Source organism: Mytilus trossulus, chromosome 3 (assembly GCF_036588685.1).
Source record: "Mytilus trossulus isolate FHL-02 chromosome 3, PNRI_Mtr1.1.1.hap1, whole genome shotgun sequence".
In the NCBI taxonomy this organism is placed as follows: domain Eukaryota; kingdom Metazoa; phylum Mollusca; class Bivalvia; order Mytilida; family Mytilidae; genus Mytilus; species Mytilus trossulus.
In genome coordinates this window covers 25,446,336-25,461,899 of record NC_086375.1, presented here as the reverse complement: position 1 = coordinate 25,461,899, position 15,564 = coordinate 25,446,336, and the positions used below count along the sequence as shown (strand labels likewise).

Sequence of the window (15,564 nt, the reverse complement as noted above, 5' to 3'; positions counted from 1 at the left end):
GATTAAACACATTTAACAAGTATTAAAGTTGTCTATAGAAATTAAAGTAAAGTTCTTTAATTTTAAAACTACATAAATTATTCCATATATTGTAGGTCTAAAAAGATGGAAAATATTGTATTATCGAAGAGTATTTCAATTATAATGTCCTAATTGCAACCTGGCATTTTTATGAATGTTTATAACCACTGGGTTGATATAGAAAATGGTACAATGAGTGCAAGATCAATTTTACTTTAAGTTAAAGGAATTTTATGTTTCTGTCCGATTTTAATTCATATCTTAAAACCTTAATGAATATAAGAAAACGTTTTATATGATTAGTACTTTTTTTTTTGCTCATGTTGAAACGCCTAAGTGATTCACGGTTTGTGTAGCAAGTTTTTTTTCTATAAAAACCTTACCTGGGTCATGCTTAGAATATGAGTTTTAAAAAGTAATATCAAAACCTGACCATAAAAAATGTAATCAGATGCTAGTATATAAAAAAGGTTTTTCCTGAAAATGCAGACAATAATATTACGGGAACCAAGTTGAACACCTGATAAAACCTAAAAGGACCAAAAGTAAAACCAGACGTGGTTATGGAATCAGATTTATGACTATAGAACATCGGTATACTACGGTTGCTTTTGCTTTAGTATTTAATGAAATTATCTGCTGACTTTAAAACTGTAATTACAGAATCTGAAACTGGACATCGAATGTCACTTTCATTTCAAATGTTCACCTTCACATTCTATATGCGTCGCCAAAATATCGGAAAATTGCTCAATCTTTTGAATCTGAATTAAAATTTATGTATTGTTTTTGTATGTGTGTGAAATAGAACAAACTTTTCATTAGGAAAAACGCGCGTCTGATGTGATTACAAAATTTAATTCTGGTATCTATGATGAGTTTATTCACAGGACATTCTAAATGAAAAATGATTGAATTCTACCTGACAAAGAAAGAAATTTGAAAAAAAAAAAAGTTTTTATTTGACAATGCTCTTCCTGTCAGTTTTAAAATTACACAAAATTTGCCAACATCTATTAACTAGACGTCACAGATGACTGATTTGTCTTACATTTTCAAGGTAAATAGAAATTGACCTTATGATATCTAATTATGTCAATTATTATGACTGCTTATTTTTATTTGTTTTATAAGAAAGAGGCAATTATGCACAGTTTTACAACTATTTTTATTTCTGTTGCTGAATTAAAACTCATGCCGTTAGCATGATTAATAACATCATATTATATTTGTGAATACCATTCGAAAAAGGCTTTTTTGCACCGAGTCAGGAAAATAGCCATTGTAACATTATAGTTCGTTTCGGTGTGTGTTACATTTCGATGTTGGATCTCTGTGGTGTCGTTATTATCTTATATTTGATAGTTTCTATCAGTTTTAGTTTGAAACCCGGACTTATTTTTCTCTATCGAATGATGAATTTTGAACAGCGGTATACTACTGTTGCCTTTATTGAACGGAATCAATAAATTGTGCAATTTTCCTACAAATGAAGGAACAGGAAAATATAGGAAATAGGAAAAGTGTAAATTGCCACTTCTACCTCCCTATTGTCATGCATATCAAAGTACTAAATTTAAAATGAAAAGCATTCATTTGGTAGAACGGTTCATAAGTTATTGCAAAGAATGTAAGTAGCACAGGAAAACGATAAAAAAATTAATGGGGAAAAGGACACAGAAAAGTGTAGACGTTGACATGAGGCCTCCCTTAAACACTAACGTCCTTACCAAATTCAACCTTTTAATATTGCTTTGAATCTACATTAGTTCTGAAAGAACTAAACAGACTCCCATTAACACGAAATTCCTAAGTTGACTTTCAAACTCTATAGAAAAACAAATATCAGCATCAATCAGAACTACAGAGAATCCTGATTTGGGCGTTCATCTTGTATCCTAGACCCTTTCCCTTCCAAAGGAAAACGGAGAAGCTTGCGTTTACTAACAACTACACATATGTTGAAAGGACAACTAATGTGACAAGAACCACCGAAATACACAACTAAAGCAAATATTTGATTGTTCTCGAAAGTACTTAATGAAAATTTCACCAATAATTCGATACCCGTGCACACGACATTTGTTATTTGTACAACATTAATCAGATTTGTTCGAGACCAGAAGTTTTGAAAGCAAACACATACATGTTTATTATGTGAGTCCATCATGACCAAAGGACCTAAAGTTAGATCAAACAAAACTTTTGATTTCAAACTTTTACGAAGGGAGTTGCAATCTTGAATTAAGATCAACAACATAGTTTTTAAACTAAAAGTCACAGTACAGTTGATAAAAGTAGAAAAAATGGACGTTCTTAGTATTCAAAGTACGCGGAGAACTTTAAAATTACCTACTTGTATTTGATTTTTGACATAAAATCAACAAAAAATATTTTTATTATAAATATGTACATGATGTGTGTGCAAAATGACAAAAAGTCAAATTTTGTTGACAAGTATTAATGAATAAAATATTGTGCTTCAAATCCGTAGTTTGTATACTGTTGGTCTGAGACAAACTTCACAACCAATGCATTTCCATTGTATCTGATCTCTCCTGGAGAGGTGTTACCACAATATCTGAAATGCCATTCAAGTTGATTAATCATAACAATATGTGTCGTCCTTTCATATCTGATGGCCTTTTTAAGAATTCATAATTTATAAATTAATATTTTACTGAAATGTATGATCAATGTAACGTAAATTTGAACAATTCTCACATTAGCAGAATGTTAAGCTAGATATAATATCTAGTTCACCAACTACTTTCTCTGGAAAATGCCCGTACCAAGTCATTAATACCATCGTTATAAAGATGGTTTTCATTCGTTCCGTAGGTAAGTTTTAACACCCAACCTTTTTAATTTACCTTGGAGTTCAGTAGTTTTGTGACAGCTTTTTTGCTTCTATTTATTATGTTCATGGTGAGGTATTTATTATCACTTTTGGATGAATTGTGTTAATATCATATGTTCATTATGAAGTTCTTTCAGATACGGGAAGCAATGAAGGTGTTTTTCAATTTAATAGATGCCTTTGTGCTTTTTGTAAAGGATTGTTTGTTTTGAGATTGTTACAGTGTCGACTGCTGTACCCATATTTTGACTTTTATTCATTATATCTGTTTTGTTCACGCATCGTTGTAAATATAACAGAATTTGATACGATTGTCATACAAGTGAGAGGTTTAGCGCTACAAAACGAAGTGAATCCACCATTTACTACATTTGAAAATGTCTGTACCAAGTCAGAAATATGACAGTTGTTGTCCTTTCGTTTGATGTGTTTTGTCGTTTGATTTTGCCATTTGATTACGTACAATATAATTTTCCTCGGAGTTCAGTTTTTTTGTGATTTTACTTCCTTCATAAAGGTTTCGCATTGAGATATACTCATCTTGTCTTTTTTATATTAAAAAAACAAAATATAAATAAAAAAAGTATATGCAATTTACTAAAAGTATCATGCGATTACAGCACCATGTTTGAAAAGGTGGGGAACGGTTTATGATCAAGTCTTAAACCAACAATCATTTGACATATACATTTGGTCAGTCGTTCAATGAATTGACCTATAAAACATGATTGATATGCGATTCATTGAAATATGTTAAAATGACTGGCATATAGTTATCAAAGTAACGGGATTAAAATTTATTACGCCAGACGCGCGTTTCGTCTACATAAGACTCATCAGTGACGCACAAAGGTTCCTGGTTCGATTCCCATCTGGGATGAAAATTTCAGAAACTCAATTTTCGGCTCTCCCTTGACACCATTTGCGAGTATGGTCTTTAGGAAACGATGATAGTCCGTCGGAAGGGGACGATAAATGGCTGACCCGTGTTAAGAGAGAGCCATATCTCTTGCACGTTAAAGACACCCTTGTAGATTTCGAAAAAGAGTAGGCTAATGCCGCTACAAGGCAGCACTCGCACCCGCAAAGTGGAAAGGGATTAATATAAGTTGCAAAACTTGTTTCCCAATCCACTATAAATAAATATATTTAAACTAAACTATCAGTGACGCTCATATATATAAGAAAAACAAAACAAACAAGAACAAAGTTGAAGAGCATTAAGAATCCCAAATTCAAAAAAGTTGTGCCATTTTATTCGAAATATATTCATTTATAACCTAATAAGGAAGTTTAAACTAATAAACACCTAAAACCTATTGCTAAAACAAACGAAAAATGCAAAAAGTGAATGTTAATCGTTCACAACGTGGAATAAAGTTTAAACTTCTTCCACTCTCACATGCCTCATTGCAATTTTCTTGTTGGAAATACGGAACTAGTAAACGGCTCATTTTTCAAAGCATTTTCAGGCAAAACTTCTTTTTCATGTAATCATTGGGGCTGTAACAAAAAGTGATAAACAAATTTGCAAATTGACAAAAGTTAAAACAAAATCATAATTTGACCTACCTCGGTCCGTCCAAAGTTGGTCCATAAGTTTTTACTTCGAGGTGATCATAAAAACAATTGACATCATGTTCGATGTCTAATGAGATAAATTTTAAGCTGATGGAAGATCCTACTCGGCCCTGAAATGTTTTAATAAATTGTTTTCAATATTAAAATGAAAAACAAAGAATAACAGTTTTCAGTGACTTGTCTATTTTTCTTCTATCTTCCTTTTTGTTCTCTTTGTGAGAGAATTGACCAACTATTAGAATTTTTCTTCTAGATTTTTTTTTGCAATTATTTCGTTGTAAAGAAAGAGCGTACCGAAATCCTAAATGTTAAAAATTCTTAGTATTTGAATCACCATCAATGGTATCAGAAACACAGGAACATACGTCGATGGATGGATGACAACAAGTTCAATAGAAAATACGCGAAGTGATATTTTAAAAAGTAAAGACTGTGTCAGATGAACTCCTTCAGATCTCAGAATTTCCACGCTATTACTGGCACTTTTTTATGGCATATTTGGTTCTCTAGAATATCATATACCGCAACAATGTTTTCCTGTGTTAGGGTTGATTATGCAGTTCACAAGTGTTTTTTTCTTGTATGTCCTCATTTGAAAATTTTACAATTCACTTTGGTGTATATTTTTCTTATTTTTTCAGATTTAAGTAGATGTGGTAAGAATTCCAATGAGACAAATCTCCATAAAGGTATACATTTTTGTATACATTATTCATGTTTACAAGTTATATTACTAGCATATCACTTTTATTACTATACCTGTATCAGCCATGTGCAACTTGTTGAGAGTGGGTATTTTTGTGGATAACCAGGACTCGAGAATTTTCCCGATGAACCTGTAAAAACGCCTCCACATCCTGGAAAAAATATTTGAATTATACTGAAATACAATACTAATATGTACTATAGTATATGTTTGACACAGTTTTCAATGCATCTTCAAATTTGCATTTGGTAAGCCCAAAACTGGAAGTCGAGCACAAAAACAAAAAAAGTGGATATGAAGCAAAAAGGCCTTAAAAACAGTAAAAATCAAATTTAACGACAGTTTAGATATCTATCATTTCATATTTTTCAGGAATATTGCGTATTTCATAAACTTAAAGTTTCTACAGGTGTTGTATACAGACCATATTTATTGCATTTTGTACAATTACTTTGATTAGTTCCTGTGTTATCTTTCTGAATTGCATGGTATATTACTTCTTTTTGACAATAAAATTAACAAATTATTTTTGTTTATTGTTCAGCTGACATCTTTATGTTTTATGAAACGTTAATGCAGCCATTCCAATCTATTGTCCCAGTTCCTTCTTTCGTTGTTCTATTATACCAGTATCACAGGTAAAGGTAGGACCATCTTCAACCTAGCCAAAATCTATTTGTGCATGTGTCCAGTCATGAGTATGCAATGCATTGGCTGACGTTAATGACAAAAATGGACGATTATATAACTCGAGCCATCAAAACGAGTCGAAGTAACCAACTTGCAATGACGTAAATCTGAATTTAAACTTTTAAAAATATAATATACATATGTATGTACCTGACGAACTATGTACAACCTGTGTACATTCTCTTCCAGTTAAACCCAACGGACACGTACAAGCACAGTTTGGACCAATGTAACCACCGTGTTTACATTGCAAACCTCTTGGACAGTTTTCTGTAAGAAAAAAATCTTCTGTATAAGATAACTGTTGACGACATTACGTTGACCAGTTGATGTCATTGGAATTTTGTGTTAACCCTATGACACACAAAAAAAAAACACATACAAAAAGACGGATATCCCCTTTAATTCGTATATTTTAATCATTATTAACATTGTAAATGGAAATTACTATAGCCATTGCAAGATAGAAATAAAGTATCATTTCGAAACAAATGAAAACAGAATACATATAACAAACAATGATCATTATATACTTTTATGCCCCACCTATAGGAGTATCACAAGCATAATTTTCGGTCTGTGCGTCTGTTCGTTCGTTCATCTGTTCATCCGTCTGTCCCGCTTCAGGTTGAAGTTTTTGGTCAATGTTCAGGTCAAGTTTGAGGTTAAAGTTTTTGGTCAAGGTCTTTTTTTGATGAAATTGAAGTCCAATCAATTAGAACTTATTACACATCTTCCCTATATAATCTTTCTAATTCTAATGACAGTTTTGAACCCCCCCCCCCCCCCCCCCAACTTCACTGAACAAAGAAAATAATAGTTTGAGCGGTGAATCCGCGTGTACACTATGGACATTCTTGTTACTGTTGACTGTATCATATAATTCATATACTTTTTAAAACATGTGAATTTCATGATGAAGATGGTATTTTCTCATTTTATGTTCAGTAATTTGTACTTTTACAAACAGCTTTATTTATAATATGCATATTTTAAAGTTAATACCATGTTAATAATGTACCAATATGCATATATCCTGTTGCAAAACTTCGAATTTTTCGAAAAAACAGAGGTTTTCCTATCAAAGGAATAGATTACCGTAGTCGTATTTGGCACAACCTTTTTAAAATTTTGGGTCCTCAATGCTCTTAAATTTTGTACTTGTTTGGCTTTATAACTTTTTTTTTATCTGAGCGTCACTGATGAGTCTTATGAAGACGAAACGTGTGTCTGGCGTATTAAATTATAATCCTGGTACCTTTGATAACTATTATATGCAATATTGCATGATTTATAATAGACCTTTTCAACATCTCTCGACGCCTACAGTTGAGAACGACTACTACAGGTAAAATGTGAAGGGTCGTCTCAAAAATAAAAATAAAATGAGATCATTATTGATTTTATTGCTTTCAATCATTGACAGTGATAAAACTTTCCTACAGAGTCCAAATGACATTGGTTTTTTTTAATTTATTATAAAGAAAAAGAAAAGTCACATTTCATCTTTTATACGTTTAGCTTCTAGCTGTCCTGGATGAATTTGGAAAATGAAAGAACAAATCATGTTGTAGTTGATATTTAAAGTCATAAGAAACGAGTGACCGGTGAAAAATAATGTTCTTCCAATTCTTGAACCAATGCGTACAAACATCATAAACTTAGTCTTCTGTGCTCGAATTTATAATTTTTTTCGTGTAAATTTCGTATGATCGTCAATTTTTTTTCAATCCGTCAGTGTTGTTGTGAAAATATGGCAGGTAATTAAAGTTCGTGTTTTGAAGCCGAAGTTTAACGATTGTCACCTGTTTGTCAACAACTGACGAAAAATAAACAAAAAAGCATGGAAATTGAGCACGTGTTTAACATGTAAATTCAGATAATAGTTTATTTTAAATACATCCATGCGTATTGTGGTCACCGGATTTTTACGAGATGGGTCACACTGAGGTCACCTTGCATACGGAAAATATGTCGGGGGAATTGCTTGCTGGAAGGAAGCAATTCAAATAAAGTAAACTTCTTCTAAATATGAATAAATTAAAGAATTTTCTTCAGAAAAAAGTATATGTAAAATAAGTTTAACAATGAAAACTATCCATTAAGTTATAAAAAACATATGCATTATTTTTTTTGATTTGAGGTTTCTTATGACTTTAATTAAACAATGATTATTTCGGTTTGACAAGGGTGGCACATGTCTGTTGGTTTTGGCCTTAGATGCCTCCATAATGTACTCAATATATACTTTGTGTATCATTTCAATTCACCAATTTGGAGTTCCACTTCAATTCTGCATTCACCAATCACTACTTAAATGTTGTAACATTGTAACGAGAGGTCAATTATATTTTTTTTCAAAATTTATCAAGGAAAAACTTTAACTCGAACATGGAGAAGACCGTCGTTGAAAAAAACCAACAAAAAAACGTGATATTTATCTTCGACAAAAAAAAATCAATATCTAATTATCCCTTCAGAAATTGAATATGTACATCAACTAAGATGAAGATCGGTAGAAAAACACCAAGTTGGTCGTGTTCACATGTGTGATACGGACGGTCTCAAATTCCCAATTTCGCGTTTGCAAAATGAAGGGAGAAGTCACGAAAACGCGAACAGGTTTAAATAAATGGCCGCATCCGGCCACCACACACATATTTATTTATTGATTTGGTTGATATATATTCTTAAACTATATAGTCGAAACATTATAAAACCGCCAATCCAATATGTTACGTAAGGATAATCATGATGTTTTTGTCTTTGAGACGACCCATCCATTTTACCTATAAACTGTAGGTGTAATTAGTCGGTGTCGAGAGATGTTTCAAAAGGTCTAATAGCAATAGCTTGCATGACTAATATTCGTTTAAGATGATATGTAATTATACTAGGGGAAGCGTTTGTCTCCGAGTCGAAAGTATTTGTTTTACTCCTTAATGCTATATGAACCGCACAGAAGCAAGAACAGACCAATTTCCATGTCTTTGGATTAAAATGTTCGGCATCAAATCAAGGGCATCTCCAACACATGAACTGTAAACAAGGAATTTAAAATTTATCTTTTTATAAATCTACTTACTATTGCAATCATATAAATCATTGATTGTTTTTATATCTGTAAAGCTCAAGTGTGCTCTTTGTCCCATTGCAGCCGTTAGTCTTCTATCGTGTGGTTGCAAAGTATATTTATTGGCGTTGGCATCTTTACTAAAAAACTGAAATAAAGCAAGAGAGTATAATAGAAAAAAACGTATAAAACAATTATTAGATTCTTGAATAACAAATTTTTGAGACGAAATACAAAACTAAAATTAGCGTCTTTGCTTTGAAACAATTGGTTTGACTCTATAGTAGACTAACTGGGCAATTATATTAGTAACGTGTATCTACTCTGCCGTTCAGAATTGTGTATGGAAAATGTATTGCTTTATATCATCTATTTTGTTAATTAAAAGGATTTTATAAATTTCATACACATTCAAAGCAGTTGGTTGTAAATTTTGCTATATTATGCTTTTATATACTTATATCTTCTATGAAGATTAAAACAAAAGACACGTGGAAAAGTTGTTTTACCAATTACGTTTTCAGGTTGCTTGTTTGGAATAAAAATATTGCATAATTTTTACCAATGGGCCGTAGTGCATAACAGATCCAATGTCATATGGTTCATTCGTTCGTTCAGTGTCCGTCCCATGTTTGTTAAAGAATTGTTCATTTCCAGTTTTGACGTTGTCCAAATACACTGTGATGTTTGAATCTCTATCTGGTCGGGAATGTTCGTGAAACATCCCTGCCACGTGACCAAATTCATGAGCCAAGCTGCCAATCTGTAAAATAGTTAATAAATCGTGTGAAGAACTTTTTAGTGTATTTTTAAAATATCAGCTGTATTAGTACGAGGTTAAGAAACAGGAGTAATGCGAGCTTCAATCGAAACGAGTAAAAAGAAATAACAAACATTGTCCAAATTGAGACGAAAGTGTATGATTTGTGATATGCTTCAGAATTTTGAACTGTGTGTGCATTTACTGATTATTGACATGGTTGCATGGTTAATTTTGTGATTTACACATCTAAGATCGGCGCAGTAGAAAATAGAGTTAATCTTGCTGTGTGTCTGTGAGCAGAAAGTGGGTTATGGTTCAGAGACTGGAACATTCATATTCGGAGAAGTACGTCATACGAATGCGATTGCGATACACATTCTGTGGTCACTTAAGTTCATACAACACTCGTCAACAGAAATGCACAACAATAAGTCCGACAGTGTGCGAAGCTTTAAAACGATATCTGTATTATACTTATAAAATTCTGAAACATCCCTTATTACACCAAAATAACAAAAAGTATATTCAGGAACATTTGACTAAAATATTCGAAAATAATTGTAGCTTGGTTATAATAATATCAGTTAAATTATCTTACATATTAGAAAAAGAACAAGTTAAAAATAAAAGTAAATAGAAAACAGATTTCATACCTTGTCTTTACAGTATGGGGCAATTTCTAAGTCTTGGATTCCATATGCACTCCTTCCTATATGTGATTGACATCTGCATAAATAATTTGAGACGATTATACCCTTCCAGAGCCCCCACCTCTAGTTTTTGGTGGGGTTCGTGTTGTTTATTCTTTAGTTTTCTGTGTTTTGTCATGTGTACTATTGTTTATCTGTTGTTTTTTTTCTTCATTTTTAGCCATGGCGTTGTCAGTTTGTTTTAGATTTATGAGTTTGACTGTCCCTTTGGTATCTTTCGTCCCTCTTTTATAGCTTTTCGTGTTTTGAAAACCATATTCCACACACAGAAATTATTCAGAAAAAAAACATTGCTCAAAAGATAATAATTATTCATAATGAGTCAATATGTTTCCAAGCAGGAAAATACAGTGATCAGCAAATGCTATCTGATTTTGTCTCGTGCCCGAAAAATATTTTAGGTCAAGGCAGACAACAAAATGTGATTTAAAGGAAAAAAAACCCAGATTATTTCTTTAAATGTTGAAGAAAATGTTTGCAAAAGTGAATACCACTTTTCTGAATATATGTCATTTATCACTTTAAGTGACATGACATATATATCAATAAGATTAACGGTACCAATTTTCTTGCACCAGATGCGCATTTCGACAATACATGTCTCTTCAGTGATGCTCGTTGCCAAAATATTTGAAATCCAAAGCTTATATAAAAGATGAAGAGCTATAATCCAAAAGGTTTTCAATCAAAAAGAATAAATGGATAAAACAAAGGTACAATCAATGTCCGAATGACCTTAGTCTTTTTGTCGAAATATTGCCTGGCAAGTGCATTATGAAAATTCACAAATGTTATTATTCAATCTTATAATTTGTTTTGTAGTATACATCCTTTCAAAGTCTTTGAACAACTAGATTTAATAGAATTTGAGGTTTACTTTGATGACATTTTCTTTTTGTCTGTGTGTATTCTATGACATTCCACATACACGCACAAAAATAAATATGTTCACGAAAAATATAAATTTTACTTTGCCTTTCAATTAAGAATATTCTTGAAAGATAATAATGATTATACTTTTCGTGGGTTATTTCTATATATGTAACTACAAATATAATAAAGCATGTACTAAAATGTATACAAACTTGTTTCCAAAGAGTATGTTGACACCATGGATACCGATTGGTGTGTTTGGTGTCTGACGAATAAATCTCAGGCATGTAGTGTCCTCCCACATTTTTATGGCCTTTTCTACGTTAGTTTTTATTAGAGTACCAAGTTGGTTATTAGCTGTTGAAAATAAACACACTTATATCAAATTTTGATTTCAAAATTTTCTTGAAAAAGCATTTGAATTAAAATATGTTTTTCACTAGCTGAAAGCGAATTTTATTTTGGATGTTGAATAAAAAAAAAATTAATAAAGGACTGACTGTAATTTTTTTGATGAAATACCAAACAATCTAGTGCGCTCTGAATAAGTTATAAACCTATATGGTAACTTTAACGGTACCAATTGCACGCATTTTGATCATTTCGATAATGAATGTATCTTCAGGTGTATTTGCCACCATTGATTTTGCTCTATTAGTTTAAAAAAAAATGTGCAGAATTTATCTTTCATTGTTTCAAATAAAGAAATACTGTCAAGTACTATAGACAAAATTTCGCATAACATTTCATTGCATAAGAAAATAACCATCACTGGAAATAAACAAACTCCAACGTACAAGATTGAATAACCATGTGTCCTCAAGTTTCTAAACTATTCTTTAGAAACACCAAATAAAAAACTGTCAAGCTTTGAAAAAGCCAAGATAAATGTTAATGAAATTACTGTCTTAGAACAGGTGCAAACAATTGCAACGGGTTTAAACGTGTTAATGGAATCAAATCTTCACCCTCATCTGAAACATCGCAACATAGAAAGACGCACTATAAAATATCAATTGAAATAGCTTAACTCCTTATTACGTTTCTAAAAGGAAATTATGCAGTCTTTCCGAAATACTTGCGAAGCTAAGTTTATCTGATCAATATATTTTTTGCAAAACGAAATAAAGATTTTTCGTAATTATACTTACGCCATTGATCGTCATATCTATATACTATAATACCATTTGGCCAAATTTTGGTAACTTGTTGTACTGTCTGTCTTCGTTTCCTGTTTCCTGTCAGAATCTCTTTAGCTATTTCATTAGCTTGTTCCGGTGACAAAATAATATCAGATTCAAACGCAGTCCCTTCTTCTTCTGGTGGGCGATGTACATTTAGTTCTTTTCTGTGCGGTCGGGGAGAATGTGGCAAGTTCTTCAAATAATCAGACAGTAACGATGGCTGCAAAGTAGTATATTGGTTTCATAACAAATTCTAAAGCAGAACTTTTGAAACACGAAAAAGTTTCATAAACAATCGACTCTAATAAATGTTGACACGAAACTACGTCATTTACAAATACATTTACTTAATTGGTAATTTACAAAATAACACAAAATATCACGTAGGATGTTATCAATGCATTCCTTAGTTTTTGACGAGTCCAGAAAAAACTTGACCAACGCACTGAAATTGGAATCATAATACCTTAAATTTACCGGAGATGTGAATATAGCTTAAGATGCTGGAAGCTGCCACTGTAAAAATTATTGCAGAAAATGTTTATATACATATGAATTTATGTATCAGCTTATTTTTTACTCTCATTATTGTAGTCCTTAAAACAAGGTACTCACCAATGATGTTGTCCACGATAAACACAATAAAAAGACGAGTAACGACAGTAGTGTTTTCATTTTCAAGTTTCAAAGCGTATTGCATTAAAACTGTTTTCCCTTCCTAATTTATATGCCATGAAAATATTTCCTTTTCCTTGTTCAAAATGACTGTAAACAATATCAAACACTAATTTGTAGCTACGGTTACTGAGACACATCTAATATTACATAAGGATACGTTTTACTACAACAGTAATAAGTAAACAGATGGGACATTTTGACTTTTTCAAATTGATAGTTTTTCAATGCAGTCACCCGGGAGGTAAATTAGAAAATTTATGGGCCTTAGATTATGAAGAAGAGACTCCGATATTGTTGCTGGGATTCGTTTATTTAATTAAACTATTAAGGAACCTCCACCTAAATTAATTTTAATATCCACTCTGAAAGCACGTCCTAATATTAAATCACTAGATATCGCTTTCTTTTGTCGAAAATTCAAACTGACATACAGGCTAAGTATCGACAATTTACCCTCCTTATGCAACGGTATTTAAGAAATGTCAGTTACTTTGGTATTTCCCCCAAACATTTACATTTTAAATTCAATTTTATGAAAAATATAAAGTCATGGCAGGTTAAATACGGCGTAAATTCAAAAGTACTTCTGGTGTCAATCGAATCTTTATTTTGGAGAATCAACGCCGACGCAAACATTTTGTAAATTATTGGGTCAAAGTTGATACCGAAAAAGGACAGGAACAATTTCACTTAAGACATCAACAAATTATATTATATTGTACTTTGAATTTTGAATACAAAGAAGACAAGAAGGCGGTAATTCGATTATTTTTTTAATATAAAGCTATCGAAAAATACATTTATGTATAGAAGGTACAGAGGAACAATTAAAATCCGTAAGTCATTATGTCTTTCGGTCTGTGTCTCCGTTCGTCCGTCTGTTGAGTGTTCGTCTGTCTGTTCGTTCGTCTGTCTGTTCGTCCGTCCGCTCGTCCCGCTTCAGGAGTAAAGTTTTTAGTCAGTGTAGTTTTTGATGAAGATGAAATTTCCCTATGATATGATCTTTCTAATTTGAATGCCGAGTTCTGACGGTCTATTGAACATTTAAAATGATATTTCGAGTTGGGAATTCGTGTACCTTGGAGACATTATTTTTGTTGCTCTCATTTAGTTTAAGTATTTTTGAAATACTAAAGCTTTTCTACCTCAGGAGTAAATTACTTTAGCTGTATTTGGCTTAACTTTTAGGAACTTTTGGTTCTCAATTCTCTTCATATTGGTACATTATTCAGCCTTTTAACCCTTTTTTATTCGAGCTTCAATGATGAGTCTTATGTAAACGAAACGTGCGTCTGGCGCAAATGCAAAATTTCAATCCTGATATCTATGAAGAGTTGATTTGCATAACGTTCAGTGACAAATATTTCATCAATTATCTGTATCTGAACATATTAAAATGAGTACAATTGGTATGTTTAGCTCGATAGATCAACAAGAATTTAAGGCGACAAATTCGGACTTCAACAGGAGCAATTAGATTATGTTAAAAAGCGCAGAAACATTGCACTGCAAAAGATGACGGACGGATCCATCAAAGAGTTTTTGAAAGGATTCATTAAATATACAAAATGTTGAATTCACTCAACATGAGGCATTGGATTTGTCTTCCGAATTCCGCAAAGACGTCACTACGTTTTTTTACAGTACACACCACCAAAGAGAACCTCCAAGTTAAGCAAGAATTTTATTACAGGGCTGGAGTAGTCCAATCAGCATCATTGTTAAATAACAGTCCACAAGAAACTTCATTTTGCCATAGCAATCTCGCCCAAATCTGGCGTGCAGAATTTACTGCTTCATAAGTTACACGAACAGCTGTGCAACATCATTCCCACTTGAACCTGGAAATATTTGTAGGTCTCATTATAAGGAGGCCGGGTCATACATTTCCATTCTCAATTTTATATTTTATGATATTATAAAGAAAACGTCGGACGCCATCATGATATGAGTTGAACATTTTGCAGTTCTATGACAAAAATAATCAATTATGGTTCAAACTCATTTTTCTGATTTAATACGGACTCAAAATAAAATTGCTGGGTTTATAAAGCAAAAACATCTAACAAATAAACACAGAATGGAAAACCTTTTTTTCTGTATCATATATTAAAAAATAAACAGAGGTGAGTCAGTTGCTTCGACTAATTTATTTGATGGTCCCTTGGTTATCTTCTCTCCCATGTCACTAGCACTTGGTTTCCACCATCTATCATCGTCGTCAACTTTTAAAATCTACTCCTCTCAAACTATCAGACCAAATACAAGTATAACCAAACTTGGACATGACAATCATAAGAGTATCTTGTTTAAATCAAATGTCCCAGATGACCCCGCCTGCAAACTTTGAACGACGATTTTTTAACTATTTTTTCGAGGTGTTTTTGGTAAAAGCTTAAGAAGATAGAGAAAAATTGTAAACAGA

At 32.2% G+C, this 15,564-nt stretch overlaps 1 protein-coding gene across 1 annotated transcript; it reads right to left on the bottom strand.

Annotated features, from left to right (window-relative positions):
- Positions 1-2,401: 2,401 nt before the first annotated feature.
- On the bottom strand, positions 2,402-13,365 carry LOC134709310 (protein SpAN-like). The gene is made up of 10 exons (XM_063569474.1): positions 13,077-13,365; positions 12,429-12,681; positions 11,490-11,634; positions 10,348-10,420; positions 9,494-9,694; positions 8,944-9,079; positions 6,009-6,128; positions 5,222-5,319; positions 4,454-4,572; positions 2,402-2,602 (listed from the first exon to the last, which is right to left on the bottom strand). Exons 1-10 carry the CDS (start codon positions 13,134-13,136, stop codon positions 2,482-2,484), a joined length of 1,326 nt encoding a protein of 441 aa, XP_063425544.1. The 5' UTR covers positions 13,137-13,365; the 3' UTR covers positions 2,402-2,481.
- Between the last annotated feature and the right edge of the window lie 2,199 nt (positions 13,366-15,564).

What these genes read in the sequence shown, in the direction of transcription:
- LOC134709310 (XM_063569474.1), bottom strand. Translation starts at nt 13,136, where the DNA reads ATGAAAACACTACTGTCGTTACTCGTCTTTTTATTGTGTTTATCGTGG. An exon ending in TATCGTGGACAACATCATTG is followed by an intron (nt 12,682 to 13,076) that starts GTGAGTACCTTG and finishes ACTACTTTGCAG; the next exon opens with CCATCGTTACTGTCTGATTA. An exon ending in TAGATATGACGATCAATGGC is followed by an intron (nt 11,635 to 12,428) that starts GTAAGTATAATT and finishes TATTTTCAACAG; the next exon opens with CTAATAACCAACTTGGTACT.